The sequence below is a fragment of the Nerophis lumbriciformis genome, linkage group LG39 (assembly GCF_033978685.3).
Source record: "Nerophis lumbriciformis linkage group LG39, RoL_Nlum_v2.1, whole genome shotgun sequence".
Classification (NCBI taxonomy): Eukaryota; Metazoa; Chordata; class Actinopteri; order Syngnathiformes; family Syngnathidae; genus Nerophis; species Nerophis lumbriciformis.
The window spans coordinates 15,970,187-15,987,500 of record NC_084586.2 but is presented as its reverse complement, the minus strand read 5'-3'; the positions used below and the strand labels follow the sequence as shown (position 1 = coordinate 15,987,500).

General features: G+C 38.2%; 1 protein-coding gene across 1 annotated transcript in view; it reads left to right on the top strand.

Annotated features, from left to right (window-relative positions):
- The window catches only part of LOC133577890 (guanine nucleotide-binding protein subunit alpha-13-like), a 55,308-nt gene that overhangs the window by 14,273 nt on the left and 23,721 nt on the right, over positions 1-17,314 (top strand). Inside the window, exon 2 of the mRNA XM_061932000.2 lies at positions 5,281-5,507. Within this exon, the coding sequence (XP_061787984.1) occupies positions 5,281-5,507 (227 nt within the window). The remainder of the gene's footprint in view (positions 1-5,280; positions 5,508-17,314) is intronic.

Sequence of the window (17,314 nt, the reverse complement as noted above, 5' to 3'; positions counted from 1 at the left end):
CCGACAACACACCGACGAGGCATGATGTCTCCAAGGTACGGAAAACAGTCGAAAAAACGGAAAATAACAGAGCTGATTTGACTCGGTGTTTGAGAAAATGGCGGATTGCTTCCCGATGTGACGCCACTTTGTGACGTCATCGCTCTGAGAGCGGATATTAGAAAGGCATTTAATTCGCCAAAATTCACCCATTTAGAGTTCGGAAATCGGTTAAAAAAATATATGGTCTTTTTTCTGCAACATCAAGGTATATATTGACACTCACATAGGTCTGGTGATAATGTTTCCCTTTAAAGAGTATCACAAGTAGTCTGATTACTCACTAAATACAGCGACCAAGTCTTACCCCGGATTTCCACTGGATGCGGAATGGCGCCGCCACGGTGGCGGATTCGTCGTTTCCATTCAAGTCAAATGTGTCAGTTTCCACCACCCTGCGCTTAAAATTTACGCAGAGCTTGTATATTTGCTGCAACATGGTGGATTAATTTAGCTAAAATATGTTTGTGTTTGGACAGGAAGTCATGCACAAACACACACAAAAATGATCCGGTTTACTAAAATAAAGTACTACATTTTCAAGGCGGATTGTAGTTTACACTTTGAACCGCCCTAATGAGCGGGGACGGACATGAAGTCAACTTGTCAAAGGTTTTCAGACGTAATTTCGCCTCGTTGACACAAATGGATGAGGACATGCTGATTCTGGAGGTCCAAAATTACAGAATCATTTTATAGGCATATCCCGGGAAGCTATATGGGGGCCTGTGTCAAATACCATCTGATACAAGATGAACAATTAACATTTATTAACACACACAAAAATCCCAAAAAGTCGATTTCCATGTACCGAGAATTGGTACCGTATTGACTATAGTCTGCTCACTTTGACAAAAAAAAAGTACTAGTGTAGTGGAGGCCAGCTAACATAGCCATGCAATAGTACGATGGTAAACCCAACACCTCGATGCCTTAAGAGCCTTGCTGGACAGTAAGTTGACGGCTTGGGCGTTTAGCATCCTTGCTAGCGGTAATCAAGCTGTCAAAAAGGTGATTTTAATTGCCAAAAGGATGGGAATACAAATGAGGATGCAAAGAGTGTTGACTTTTTGTGCTGATTTGACATTTAAATAGGACGTGTAATTGGACAATTATTAACAATACTAAAGTGACATGGTAGCAATTAAAGAAAAATGGGGATGCTTTATTTGCAAACAAGAGGGAGAGAGTCACTTTAATTTCCCGGAACCTCTAGTTCCTGGAACTAGAGTTTCCTGTACAAGTTTCTAGAACACAAGGTTCCGGTGGAAGTGTGTAGTTTCTGTTTCCACCGCATTTCACACTTCTGGGTACCATATTTTCCGCACTATAAGGCGCAACGTTTTTAGCATTCATCCATCCATCCATTTTCTACCGCTTATTCCCTTTGGGGTCGCGGGGGGCGCTGGAGCCTATCTCAGCTACAATCGGGCGGAAGGCGGGGTACACCCTGGACAAGTCGCCACCTCATCGCAGGTTTTTAGCATTCAATCAGACATTATTGGGGCGGTATAGCTCCGTTGGTAGAGTGGCCGTGCCAGCAACTTGAGGGTTCCAGGTTCGATCCCCGCTTCCGCCATCCTAGTCACTGCCGTTGTGTCCTTGGGCAAGACACTTTACCCACCTGCTCCCAGTGCCACCCACACTGGTTTAAATGTAACTTAGATATTGGGTTTCACTATGTAAAAGCGCTTTGAGTCACTAGAGCATTGGTGTCAAACTCTGGCCCGCGGGCCAAATTTGGCCCGCCGTGTAATTTCCCTTGGCCCTTGAGGCGATATCAAATTAACACTAGAGCTGGCCCGCCGATTGTATACGGCGGCGGTGCCGCGGTAACACCGCATTCACCGCTAATTCTCATACTTGCCAACCCTCCCGGGAGACTCCCAAATTTCAGTGCCCCTCCCGAAAATCATCATGTCTGCTTTTCATTCAGTCCAACGAGTGCTTGCCCAGTCACATAAGGTGTGTGTGTGTGTGTGGGGGGGGTGTTTGGTGGTAGCGTGGGTGTATTTTGTTGCGTCCCGGAAGAGTTAGTGCTGCAAAGGGTTCTGGGTATTTGTTTAGTTGTGTTTGTTGTGTTACGGTGCGGATGTTCTCCCGAAATGTGTTTGTCATTCTTGTTTGATGTGGATTCACAGTGTGGCGTATATTTCTAACAGTGTTAAAGTTGTTTATACGGGCACCCTCAGTGTAAGCTGTATCGCTGTTGATCAAGTATGCTTTGCATTCACGTGTGTGTGCGTACAGAAGCCGCACATATCTTGAGACTGGGCCGGCACGTCGTTAGAATGGATGAAAAGCGCATGTTAAAGGCAGTGCCTTTAAGGCACGCCCCCAAGACTGTGGTCCGGGTGGACTGCGAGATATAATGACTGATGAACACCTTTGTTCGATAATGAAGGTTGCCTCAGCTCAAAGCCTGAGCCCTGACATTAATGAACTAGCATCCAAGAAAAGATGCCAGGTATCTGGCTTGGGCACACCAGATTAGATCAGTGTGTTGCAAACTGAACAGTTTAAAGTCCTGAATGGTTGGTTTATTCATTGTTATTTTCAATCAATCAATCAATGTTTATTTATATAGCCCTAAATCACAAGTGTCTCAAAGGGCTGCACAAGCCACAACGACATCCTCGGTACAGAGCCCACATAAGGGCAAGGAAAACTCACCCCAGTGGGACGTCGATGTGAATGACTATGAGAAACCTTGGAGAGGGCCGCATATGTGGGTAACCCCCCCCCCCTCTAGGGGAGACCGAAAGCAATGGATGTCGAGTGGGTCTGACATAATATTGTGAGAGTCCAGTCCATAGTGGATCCAACACATCAGCGAAAGTCCAGTTCACAGTTTATTTTCAAATATATTAGCTTGTGGAAAAAGTTAATGTTGATATTTACCTCAGAAGGTTGCAAATAGAAAAGAAGCATTTAATTTTTATTTAAATTGTATTTGATATGCCATTGATATTTTTTAATTATTATTATTATTATTTGAAACTCGATTTTGCATGTCACTATAAAGTTATATAAGCCTTGCTTGTTCAATATTCAATGCAAAACTTGTTTGGGTCCCTATTAAAAGGTTAATTTGTTCAACCTTGGCCCGCAGCTTTTTTCAGTTTTAAATTTTGGCCCACTCTGTATTTGTGTTTGACACCCCTGCACTAGAGAAAAGCGCTATATAAATATAATTCACTTCACTTCACTATTGTGAAGTTTTGTATTAGCGTTCCTAAAAATAGAAAAAAAAAATTTTCTCTAAATTTGACCCCCGGGTCAAAATAATTGCCCAGGCCTGCTTTAGATGTAGATTATTTGAATTATAACTATGTTGACATAGTATATAAAAAATAATGTATAATAAATAATATACAAAATGTATACAACAATTATATTATATATATATATATATATGTATATATATATATATATATATATATATATATATATATATATATATATATATATTAGGGGTGTAACGGTACACAAAAATTTCGGTTCAGTACATACCTCGGTTCAGAGGTCACGGTTCGGTTCATTTTCGATACAGTAAGAAAACGACAAAATATACATTTTTTGGTTATTTATTTACCAAATTTGTAAACAATGGCTTTATCCTTTTAACATTGGGAACACTATAATAATTCTGCCCACGTTAATCAACATTAAACTGCCTCAAGTTGTTGCTCAGATTAAATAAAATGACAAAACTGTTCTTCTACATATAAAAAGTGCGACATTAAATAGTTTCAAGTCAACTCATCATCCATCCATCTTCTTTCGCTTATCCGAGGTCGGGTCACGGGGGCAGCAGCCTAAGCAAGGAAGCCCAGACTTCCCTCTCCCCAGCCATTTCGTCCAGCTCTTCATGCTTAATTTATTTATTTATTTATTTTATTTTTTGGGAAGCCTGTAGTTGATTTATTATGTAAATGTTATATTTTTATCAACATGTGATAGCAGGGACCCTGCCATTCAAAACTAGGCTGCCCCATTACTAATGATTAATGTAACTATAGCTGAAAAAATAGTACAATAGCAATAGGAGAGACTACACACACACACACACCGCAAAATGAGCTAACGTTACGCTAAAAGCTAATTAGCCTTCACCTCAAGCCAGGACTGCGAGCGAGCTGAGCTGCAGTTTAAGTTTCTAGAAGGTCAACGGGCTCATAGTGATGTTACTAGTAGTTGACTGGGAGGTGTTTATTATAATTTGGGGAGAGTACGCTGCCTTATGCTTACCTGCTAAACACCTATCTGCTCGACGCTGAAGCACTGACTACATGCGCTCTGAATACACACTGCTGATTGGCTGTTACCGCTTTGAATACACACTGCTGATTGGCTGTTACCGCTTTGAATACACACTGCTGATTGGCTGTTACCGCTTTGAATACACACTGCTAATTGGCTGTTACCGCTTTGAATACACACTGCTGATTGGCTGTTACCGCTTTGAATACACACTGCTGATTGGCTGTTACCGCTTTTTGTGTAACCAATCAGATGGTTGTGTGGGTGGGACAATGCTGGGTGCTGAGACAGCGGCAGAAGAAGCAAAGCAGCTTGTTAAGACTTTAGCTTAGAAACTCGTTCGGTACACCCCCGTACCGAACCGAAACCCCTGTACCGAAACGTTTCAATACAAAACACGTACCCTTACACCCCTAATATATAAATATATATATATATATATATATATATATATATATATATATATATATATGTATATATATATATATATATATATATATATATGTATATATATATATATATGTATATATATATATATATATATATATATATGTATGTATATATGTGTATATATATATATATATATATGTATGTATGTATATATATGTATATATATATGTATATGTATATATATATATATATATGTGTGTATATATATATATATGTATGTATGTATGTATGTGTATATATATATATATATATATGTGTGTGTATATATATATATATATATATATATGTGTGTATATATATATATATATATATATATATATATATATATATATATATATATATGTGTGTGTATATATATATATATATATATGTATGTATGTATGTATATATATATATATTGTATATATATATATATATACATACATACATACATATATATATAATTGTATTACTATTTTTGTATGTATTATTATATATTTGATATATTCAGTTATTACTATAATTATAACCCCTCTTTGTGCATCCCAGGCATACGTGTGCTGGTGGACGCGCGGGAGAAGCTGCACATCCCGTGGGGCGACCCGGGCAACCAGCAGCACGGCGACAAGCTGATGGCGTTCGACACGCGCTCGGCCAAGATGGTGCGAGGGCACCTGGAGACGCCCATCTTCCTTCAGTACCTGCCCGCCATCAAAGCCCTCTGGGCCGACTCGGGGATCCAGAACGCCTACGACCGCCGCCGCGAGTTCCAGCTGGTAGGTGGAAAAACGCCGGCAGACAAGACCGCTCCTCTCAACCCCAAACAATCTTGTCATTTCCCAGTCATGTGACGCATTCAGCTTCCTGTTTATGCTTTGTCGCATTTAGCCCAGAAAGGGGGAACCCTGGCCACGCACGTCTTTCTCATCGATCCTCGCCTTTTCTTGTGGTCATGTGACCTGGCCGCCACTTCCTCATGTCGTTTTCACTGATAGTGCACTTTTTTTTTGTCCCCTCGGTTGCACAAGCCGTGCTCTCAATGGCGTTTTGTTGCGGCCGGTGCAGACACAAACGAGCCGTAAGTGTGATCGCAGCTGGAATGTTGATCTGTCGCTAAACTGCTTTGCGCTCGCTAGTTAACGGGGAGGGGGCCTGGCTGGCCCCCTTTCTTACTTAAACACAGTTAAGGTCCTTGGAATATTACATGGATTTTTCATGGTGGACAATTGAGCAAAACGGTCCTTCAGACCCATCCAATTGCCGCGGTTGTTGTAAACAGGAAGTCTGTGTGCCGCATAACTATTTTGAAGGAAATGATACCAAAGTGTAGGCTGTGCCGCTTTTCGTTGAAATTTACATGATTGTCATCGCCGATTAATGACACTATTTAGTTCCCGGCTGACAAGTGGCTAGCAGCTATTTACTGTATGTGTCTCCATACACAGTGTGGAGCCACTCCTTTAATTTAATAACAATCACCTCCATATAGGGCTGGGCGATATGGCTGAAAACTGTTATATATCGCTCAATATCGATAATTATTGATATTTTTTATGACTTATGGGGAGAAAAAGGAGCAGGAGAAAAATATACACATCAAATATTCCACTAAGAAAAATATTTTTGGTGGAAGATTTTGCAAATTTGGTAAAAAATTAACCCCAAAATTTATATTTTGTAGTTTTCTTACTGTACCGAAAATGAACCGAACCGTGACCTCTAAACCGAGGTACGTACCGAACCGAAATTTTTGTGTACCGTTACGCCCCGACATGATTGTCATCGCCAATTAACGACACTATTTAGTTCCCGGCTGACAAGTGACTAGCAGCTATTTACTGTATGTGTCTCCATACACAGTGTGGAGCCGCTCCTTTAATTTAATAACAATCACCTCCATATAGGGCTGGGCGATATGGCTGAAAACTGTTATATATCGCTCGATATCGATAATTATTGATATTTTTTATGACTTATGGGGAGAAAAAGGAGCAGGAGAAAAATATACACATCAAATATTCCACTAAGAAAAATATTTTTGGTGGAAGATTTTGCAAATTTGGTAAAAAATTAACCCCAAAATTTATATTTTGTAGTTTTCTTACTGTACCGAAAATGAACCGAACCGTGACCTCTAAACCGAGGTACGTACCGAACCGAAATTTTTGTGTACCGTTACGCCCCGACATGATTGTCATCGCCAATTAATGACACTATTTAGTTCCCGGCTGACAAGTGACTAGCAGCTATTTACTGTATGTGTCTCCATACACAGTGTGGAGCCGCTCCTTTAATTTAATAACAATCACCTCCATATAGGGCTGGGCGATATGGCTGAAAACTGTTATATATCGCTCGATATCGATAATTATTGATATTTTTTTATGACTTATCTAAAATAAGGAGCAGGAGAAAAATATGTTAAAAGTAAAAAAAATTGTGTCAAATGTAACATTCCTCTGATTATAACACCCTCAGCTATCAAGGCAGCATGGCTAACGTTAGCTGTGATGCTAGCGGTAATACGAGAGAAAGAAGGTGCGAATCTGGTAACAAATGAAGGAATAATTAATTCCCCCAAAAAACAGCAGGGGGTCCATCGTCTGGCGGTGGTTTGGCTTCAAGTGGGAATATGTCGAACAGACAACCGTAATTTGTCAAGTGTGGGGCGAAAGCGTTGCTATAAAAAGTAGCATTACTGCTAATATGTAGCATCATTTGAAAAGTCACCTGCTAGAGAATGTAGAGTACTTACTCCGCATGTCAACATCTCCGTTCGGTGCCACACCATCAAAATGCCAAGGCAAACATTTCCAGATCAACACCGTATGAAAAAAATAGTGATTTTTTTTTAGTTGTGATTTCCTTCTCTGCATGAAAGTTTTAATGTAGCATATATTAATGCAGTATGAAGAAGAATGTTTTAATGGAGACACATAGAATCATGTGATTATATGCATCAAGTGTTCATTCAAGGCTAAGGCAAAATATCGAGATGTGTATCGCGATATGGCCTTAAAATATCGCGATATTAAAAAAAGGCCATATCGCCCAGCCCTACATTGAACACTTAACAATGAGCTCTTAAAATTAAGGCGCAAAAATAAGGAATCTGTAAGAAAGGCTTAATAAAGTGTAAGAAAATAGTGTATCAATCAATCGATGTTTACTTATATGGACCTAAATCACGAGTGTCTCAAAGGGCTGCACAAGCCACAACGACATCCTCGGCTCAGATCCCACATCAGGGCAAGAAAAAACTCAACCCAATGGGATGACAATGAGAAACCTTGGAGGGGACCGGTGCAATGGACGTCGAGTGGATCTAGCATAATATTGTGAGAGTCCAGTCCATAGTGGATCTAGCTTAATAGTGTGAGAGTCCAGTCCATAATGGATCTAACATAATAGTGTGAGAGTCCAGTCCATAGTGGATCTAACATAATAGTGTGAGAGTCCAGTCCATAGTGGATCTAACATAATAGTGTGAGAGTCCGGTCCATAGTGGATCTAACATAATAGTGTGAGAGTCCAGTCCATAGTGGATCTAACATAATAGTGTGAGAGTCCAGTCCATAGTGGATCTAACATAATAGTGTGAGAGTCCAGTCCATAGTGGATCTAACATAATATTGTAAGAGTCCAGTCCATAGTGGATCTAACATAATATTGTGAGAGTCCGGTCCATAGTGGATCTAACATAATAGTGTGAAAGTCCGGTCCATAATGGATCTAACATAATAGTGTGAGAGTCCAGTCCATAGTGGATCTAACATAATAGTGTGAGAGTCCAGTCCATAGTGGATCTAACATAATAGTGTGAGAGTCCAGTCCATAGTGGATCTAACATAATAGTGTGAGAGTCCAGTCCATAGTGGATCTAACATAATAGTGTGAGAGTCCAGTCCATAGTGGATCTAACATAATATTGTAAGAGTCCAGTCCATAGTGGATCTAACATAATATTGTGAGAGTCCGGTCCATAGTGGATCTAACATAATAGTGTGAGAGTCCGGTCCATAATGGATCTAACATAATAGTGTGAGAGTCCAGTCCATAGTGGATCTAACATAATATTGTGAGAGTCCGGTCCATAGTGGATCTAACATAATATTGTGAGAGTCCAGTCCATAGTGGATCTAACATAATATTGTGAGAGTCCAGTCCATAGTGGATCTAACATAATAGTGTGAGAGTCCAGTCCATAGTGGATCTAGCTTAATAGTGTGAGAGTCCAGTCCATAGTGGATCTAGCTTAATAGTGTGAGAGTCCAGTCCATAGTGGATCTAACATAATAGTGTGAGAGTCCAGTCCATAGTGGATCTAACATAATAGTGTGAGAGTCCAGTCCATAGTGGATCTAACATAATATTGTGAGAGTCCGGTCCATAGTGGATCTAACATAATAGTGTGAGAGTCCGGTCCATAGTGGATCTAACATAATAGTGTGAGAGTCCGGTCCATAATGGATCTAACATAATAGTGTGAGAGTCCAGTCCATAGTGGATCTAGCTTAATAGTGTGAGAGTCCAGTCCATAGTGGATCTAGCTTAATAGTGTGAGAGTCCAGTCCATAGTGGATCTAACATAATAGTGTGAGAGTCCTAACATAGTGGATCTAACATAATAGTGTGAGAGTCCAGTCCATAGTGGATCTAACATAATAGTGTGAGAGTCCAGTCCATAGTGGATCTAACATAATAGTGTGAGAGTCCAGTCCATAGTGGATCTAGCTTAATAGTGTGAGAGTTCAGTCCATAGTGGATCTAACATAATAGTTTGAGAGTCCAGTCCATAGTGGATCTAACATAATAGTGTGAGAGTCCAGTCCATAGTGGATCTAACATAATAGTTTGAGAGTCCAGTCCATAGTGGATCTAACATATTAGTGTGAGAGTCCAGTTCATAATGGATTTGACATAATAGTGTGAGAGTCCAGTCCATAGTGGATCTAACATAATAGTGTGAGAGTCCAGTTCATAGTGGATCTAACATAATAGTGTGTGAGTCCAGTCCATAGTGGATCTAACATAATAGTGTGAGAGTCCAGTCCATAGTGGATCTAACATAATAGTGTGAGGGTCCAGTCCATAGTGGATCTAACATAATAGTGTGAGAGTCCAGTCCATAGTGGATCTAACATAATAGTGTGAGAGTCCAGTCCATAGTGGATCTAACATAATAGTGTGAGAGTCCTGTCCATAGTGGATTTAACATAATAGTGTGAGAGTCCAGTCCATAGTGGATCTAACATAATAGTGTGAGAGTCCAGTCCATAGTGGATCTAACATAATAGTGTGAGAGTCCAGTCCATAGTGGATCTAACATAATAGTGTGAGAGTCCAGTCCATAGTGGATCTAGCTTAATAGTGTGAGAGTCCAGTCCATAGTGGATCTAACATAATAGTGTGAGAGTCCAGTCCATAGTGGATCTAACATAATAGTGTGAGAGTCCAGTCCATAGTGGATCTAACATAATATTGTAAGAGTCCAGTCCATAGTGGATCTAACATAATATTGTAAGAGTCCAGTCCATAGTGGATCTAACATAATATTGTGAGAGTCCGGTCCATAGTGGATCTAACATAATAGTGTGAGAGTCCGGTCCATAATGGATCTAACATAATAGTGTGAGAGTCCAGTCCATAGTGGATCTAACATAATAGTGTGAGAGTCCAGTCCATAGTGGATCTAACATAATAGTGTGAGAGTTCAGTGTCAAAATGTAAACAGAGAAACCTGAGAAAAACTATTTTTGCAGGTTTAGTGTCAGCTGTGCTCTAAGGGGTGAGCGCGGCTAAGGTGGTTTGGTATTATTAGTCTCGGTGGGGACGAGCACCTTTCATCATTTACCGGGGCGGTATAGCTCGGTTGGTAGAGTGGCCGTGCCAGAAACTTGAGGGTTCCAGGTTCGATCCCCGCTTCCGCCATCCTAATCAGTGCCGTTGTGTCCTCGGGTAAGACACTTTACCCAAATGCTCCCAGTGCCACCCACACTGGTTTAAATGTAACTTAGATATTGGGTTTCACTATGTAAAGCGCTTTGAGTCACGAGAGAAAAAGCGCTATATAAATATAATTCACTTCGCTTCACATTTACAGACCACGTGGGTCTAACTACGGTCCGTTTTTTCCTGTTTTATCCACAATTTCTTCATTTTGACTTTCCCTTCTCACTCCATGTAGAGAATCCACCCCGAGACAACAAGATTGTTGATACTGTTACCCGATTGGCTGTTGGCATCAGTTACTAGAGAGCGAGTGCCTTTGTTCATGCAACCAACCTTGCTTTGCAACCACCGCTTTCTAATGAAGAGAAACATTTAAATATTCGAACGTTTTATCGAACACGTTTTTTAGTTTCATCATTTATTTGACAAGGACAGTGTCCATTAATAGACTTTACTGTAAATGTACCAGAATTAGCCATAAGGCTATTTTACATCCGTTGTCCCTGGACCCATGATAAAAATGGTCAACCAAAAAACAATAATGATTAGACAACAAAAAAAAATCATAAAAAGTCCATCAGTGTGATGAGCTACAGTAGCAAATAACAATTATATACAATATCATGTCATTAAGTTTCAGTGTACATAAGAAATCACTGTAAAAAAGAAGTCAAACTAAATGAAGCAATTCCTGGAGGAATTGCGTGTGAATGCTCCAATGATGAAGTTGAACTGAAATCCTGGAATTTATTTTAGAATGGTTGAAGTAGAGCACACCATTCCTGAACAGGCTGAATATTTTGAAGTTGGAACAGTTTGAATCAGATGAAAAATGTGGGAATTGTGGAACTTTGAAGAATGTCCCATTGATTTCAATGGGAATTTCAAAAAAATCGAGGAATTTTGGGAAAAGCAGGAATTTTTTTGAAAATGGTAAAAAAAAACTTGAATGGTCTGAATGAGTTGAAATGGTTGGTGTTGGAATTTTTCAAAATGGTCAAGAAATGTTGAAGTAGTAACATGTTGAATTGAGAAATGGTATTATGGAATTCCTGGAATTTCGGGAATTTTTCCAGTTCAAAAAACAACTTAGTTTTTTGTCCTGATTAACAGGAATTTTTTGACGGCGGAACGGTTGAAATGTGTTGAAAAATGTGGAAGGAGTAGTCGCCAGAACAAAGGGTGGAAATAGGGCTTTGGAAAACCAGGAATTCTGAAAATCCTGGAATTTTTTGGGAAATTGTAAATTAGGTAGTTTAAATTTCCAGGATGGTGGCATGTGTTGAAGGTGGAATGGTTTGAACCGGTTGAGAAATGTGGAAATGGTGGAAGTTTGAAAAATGGCCAAATTCATTTTGAATGGGACAAATGTCCCGGAAAACCTGGAATTCTGGGAAATCTGAGAATTTTTGGAATAGATGAATTTTGGTGTAGAAAACCATGTGTGAATGCTTTGGAGCATTCACACAATGATTCAGTTAATCCAATTCTAATAAATTCAGATAGACAGTGTTGATATCTGACTTGCTAGAAACCATGAATGTATTCTTTCTTTCTATTTTGGGAGATCAAAAATATATGTACTCCATGTAATCGCAAATTATGTTAACTTAAATATTGTCTAATTATGCCAAAATATATGATCAAACCATTTTTTAAATAGAAATAAATACTAATGATAATGATGTCAAAGCAAGTTATCCATCAAATTGCGCAATGTAAAAGTAGCAATAGATTTCATGGTAAAATTGTGAAATTTACTGTGGTTTTTACAGCATTTTTCTCTATATGAAAAAAAAACAGTACTTTTTTTACTGTAATTAACTCTGGTGTCGTTTTGGCATTTACAGTAATACACCGAAACATCTACAGTTGTTGATTTGCGGTAAAAAAAAACAAAAACAAACTGGCAGCTCATGTGCCAAAATTTTACTGTAAAAAATTTAATTTTTTTTATTAACAGTAAAAAAAACTAATGTACATTTTACAGTAAAATACTGGCAACTTAGCTGCCTTTTTTATTTTTTACCATAAAAACAGCAATACTGTTTTTCCATTTACAGTAAAATACACTACATTTTGAGGTGAAATTGTTGCAACTTACCATATTTTTTTTGCTTTTTTTTTTTTTTTTTATCTACTAATGAAATGCATAAAACAATTGTGAAATAATAGTACTCACTGTTAAAAATGGCCCTCTGGGGCCAAACATACACTATATTGCTAAAAGTATTTGGCCACCTGCCTTCACTCACATATGAACTTGAAGTGCCATCCCATGGAATTGTCCAAAATGTTTTGATATCGTGGAGCATTCAAAGGTTTTTCAAGCCAAGCCCAACTCCTGAAAAACAACCCCACACCATAATTCCTCCTCCACCAAATTTCACACTCGGCACAATGCAGTCCAAAATGTAGCGATCTCCTGGCAACCTCCAAACCCAGGCTCGACAATCAGATTGCCAGAATAGATACCGTTATTGTGACACAAATGCTCAAGGTTACCATTGTTGAGTGTGCACAAAAAGTACTTATTCACAACCAAGTTGTGTTCATATATTTTTTAAATAACTAAAATGATTCATCAGTCCAGAGAAGGCATCTCCACTGCTCTAGAGTCCAGTGGCGACATGCTTTACACCACTGCATCCCACGCTTTGCATTGGACTTGGTGATGTATGGCTTAGATGCAGCTGCTCGGCCATGGAAACCCATTCCATGAAGCTCTCTGCGTACTGTGCGTGGGCTAATTGGAAGGTCACATGGAGTTTGGAGCTCTGTAGCAACTGACTGTGCAGAAAGTCTTTGCACTATGCTGACCCTTCCCTGTCAGTTTACGTGGCCTACCACTTGGTGGCTGAGTTGCTGTTGTTCCCAATCTCTTCACTTCTCTTATAATAAAGTTGACTTTGAAATATTTATTTTGTGTATGTTGTAAACTCCTGGCGGGTAGTATTACCGCATTAAATACAAATTATTGAAAAACCCGTCATTGATAAACGTGCTTCGATAAACTTCCGGTAGGAATAGCGTTCGCTTGCGAGCTAGCTTAAATGCTAACATAAAAACAAGCGAACATTAAGGTCTTGGATGTCATACCCCAGAGGTTTGAAAGTGGTTTTCACTGAGGGCCACATGGCAGTTATGTTTGGCCCCAGAGGGCCACTTCTAACAGTGAATACTATTATTACACCATTTTTAATGCATTTTATTAGTAGATTTTTTGAAAATTAAAATGTAAAAAAATATATGGTAAGTTGCAATAATTTCACCTCAAAATGTAGTGGGGCGGAACGGTGCCAGCATACCTGAGGGTTCCTGGTTCAATCCCCAGCTTCTACCAACCTAGTCACGTCCGTTGTGTCCTTGAGCAAGACACTTCACCCTTGCTCCTGATGAGTCGTGGTTAGGGCTTTGCATGGCAGCTCCCGCCATCAGTGTGTGAATGGGTGAATGTGGAAATAGTGTCAAAGCGTTTTGAGTGCCTTGAAGGTAGAAAAGCGCTATACAAGTATAACCCATTTACCATTTAGTGTATAATACTGTAAATGGAAAAACAGTAATAATATGATAATTAAAAAAAAAAAGCCAGCTCAGTTGTCAAAATTTTACTGTAAAATTTACATTAGTTTTTTTTACTGTAAATAAAAAAAACTGCAATTTCACAGTAACATTTTGGCACCTTAACTGCCAGTATTTTGTTTTTTTCCCCGCAAATCAACAACTGTAGATTTTTCGGTGTATTACTGTAAATGCCAAAACTACACCACAGTTATTACAGTAAAAAAAGTACTGTTTTTTTTTTCATTTAGAGAAAAATGCTGTAAAAACCACAGTAAATTTCACAATTTTACCATGAAATCTACTGCTACTTTTACATTGCACAATTTGATGGATAACTTGCTTTGAGTTTGAGTTTGAGTTTATTTCGAACATGCAAGTATACAACATGATACATCACAATCTCCAGTTTCTCTATTCGACATGTTCGAAAAGGAGTAGGAAGAAGCAGAGCTTATTTAATCCTACCCCTTTTCTTTTACATAACAGTTGCTAAAACTTTTGTTCACTTCCTGTTCTCAATTTATTCACAATATACTCCATAAGTAATCACAATAAAATAAGTAAATAAATAATAATTGGTGAAGTAAGTTACATTTCATATGTTGAGATAAGTAAGATTATTTTGTGAGTGAAAGAATGAAAGAATGGATGAGTTAAATCAATTCAGAATGTTTATCATGGTTCTTCTTCTTTGTACTTTGTAAACACTTTAAGTTTGAAGAGTTTCTTGAAGTGGATCATATTAGTACATTGTTTGATTGCTTTGCTTAATCCATTCCATAATTTAATTCCACATACTGATATACTGAAGGTCTTAAGTGTTGTACGTGCATACAAATGTTTTAAATTACATTTCTCCCTAAGATTATATTTCTCCTTTTTTTTTGAGAAGAATTGTTGTATATTCTTGGGTAGCAGGTTATAGTTTGCTTTGTGTATCATTTTAGCTGTTTGCAAATTCACTATGTCATAGAATTTCAGTATCTTTGATTCAATAAATAAAGGATTTGTGTGTTCTCTATATCCAACATTATGTATTATTCTAACTGATCTTTTTTGTAACACCGTTAATGAATGAAGTGTACTTTTGTAATTATTTCCCCATATTTCTGCACAATAACTCAGATATGGTAACACTAGTGAGCAGTAGAGAATATGAAGTGATTTTTTGTCTAGAACATGTTTTGCTTTATTCATTATTGACGTGTTTCTTGCTACTTTATGTTGTATATTTTTTACGTGAGATTTCCAGTTCAATTTATCATCAATCATTATACCTAGAAATGTGGTTTCATTTACTCTTTCAATTTCTATTCCGTCTATTTGTATTTGTGTTTGACTTTCTCTTCTACTGTTACCAAATAGCATTATTTTAGTTTTACTGAGATTCAACGATAGTCTGTTTTTGTCAAACCATCTTTTTAATTTGTTCATTTCTTCTGTTATTATTTGTAGTATCTTCTGTGTGTTCTCTCCTGAACAAAACGCTGTTGTATCATCCGCAAATAATACTAACTTTAAATCTTTTGTAACTTTACAAATGTCATTTATATATAGATTGAATAATTTAGGTCCTAGTATTGATCCCTGAGGTACACCACAGGATATATTTAGCGTTGTAGAGGCTTTGAAATCATTATTATTAGTATTTATTTCTATTTTAAAAATGGTTTGAATGTTTGATAATATATTTTTGCATAATTAGACAATATTTAAGTTAACATCATTTGCGATTACATGGAGTACATATATTTTTTTCTCCCAAAATAGAAAGAAAGAATACATTTACTAAGACAAGTTACAGTACTTTATTGATACATATTATTTGCAGGCTTTCGAGGGCCTAAAAAAAATGAAGGGCCTTGAGTTAGACACCTGTGTCACAGCCCAATCCAAAGGTGTATGAACACATGACTGTCTAAACAACTACGATACAGTATGAACACAAAGGATGTGATATATCCTCGACATTGTCGCATTGAAACAGACGGACGTCCGTTCAACAGGAAGTGAACTCGCTTGAAGTGACCACAAAATTTTGCATTCATTTAAAAGAACGTTCCAGAACAATTACACATGAAAATAGAAGATATTTAAACACACAGAAACATTATGGCTCTTGTGAAGCCAGAAAACTGTTGGTTTCCTCTGCCAAGAAAGTATATTGTGTGTCTATTTCAGTTATTTAAAAATATATAAACACAACTTGGTTTAAATATTTCAGAGTGTGTATGAGTACTTTTTGAACACACTCAACAATGGTAACCTTGAGCATTTTGGTCACAATAACTATCTATTTTACTTATTGTTTTGATTATGGATATGTGAGGGCCTCTCACCCCATGAACAGAATCTATTTTATTGCTTTCTGTTGTGATTTTTATTCAAGTGCAAAATGTTGCTGACTAAGTATATTTTAATTTACCGTAACTTGGACATTTAAAGGTTTACATTCCAATTGCAGTGTTAATATACAAGTTTATTGCATTTGAAAAGGTATACTGGCAATATAATGTGTTATCATGACATCACTGGTAATTAGGGTTGTACGGTATACCGTTACTAGTATAGTACCGTGATACTAATGAATCATATTCGGTACTATACCGCCTCTAAAAAGTACCCCCTTGTTAACGGGCATGAAAGCGCGTCCTGATATTGCTGGTTTTACGAGCAGAGGAGCATGTTCGGCAGCACGCACACACAGAGTACTTACAAGCAGACACAGTGTGTAGACAGAAAAGGGAGAACTGACGCATTTTGGCTTAAAAAGTAAAGATAAAGGTGAAGTTATAACACTGAAATGGCCTCAGGAAGAGGTGCTTTAAGACATGGCTAGCTAGCTAGTGGCTAACGGCAGTGTTTTAGCTACTTCTAAATCACTAATCCTGGCCTCCACGGCGACACATAAAGTGAGTTTCTTACAAGTAGCATTATCACTGCAGGACGAGGAATAGCTAAACATGCTTCACTACACACCGTAGCTCACCGGCGTCACAATGTGTGGATCTACACCTGACATCCACTGTAATGATACCAAGTACAGGAGCGTATCTAGTCGATAATA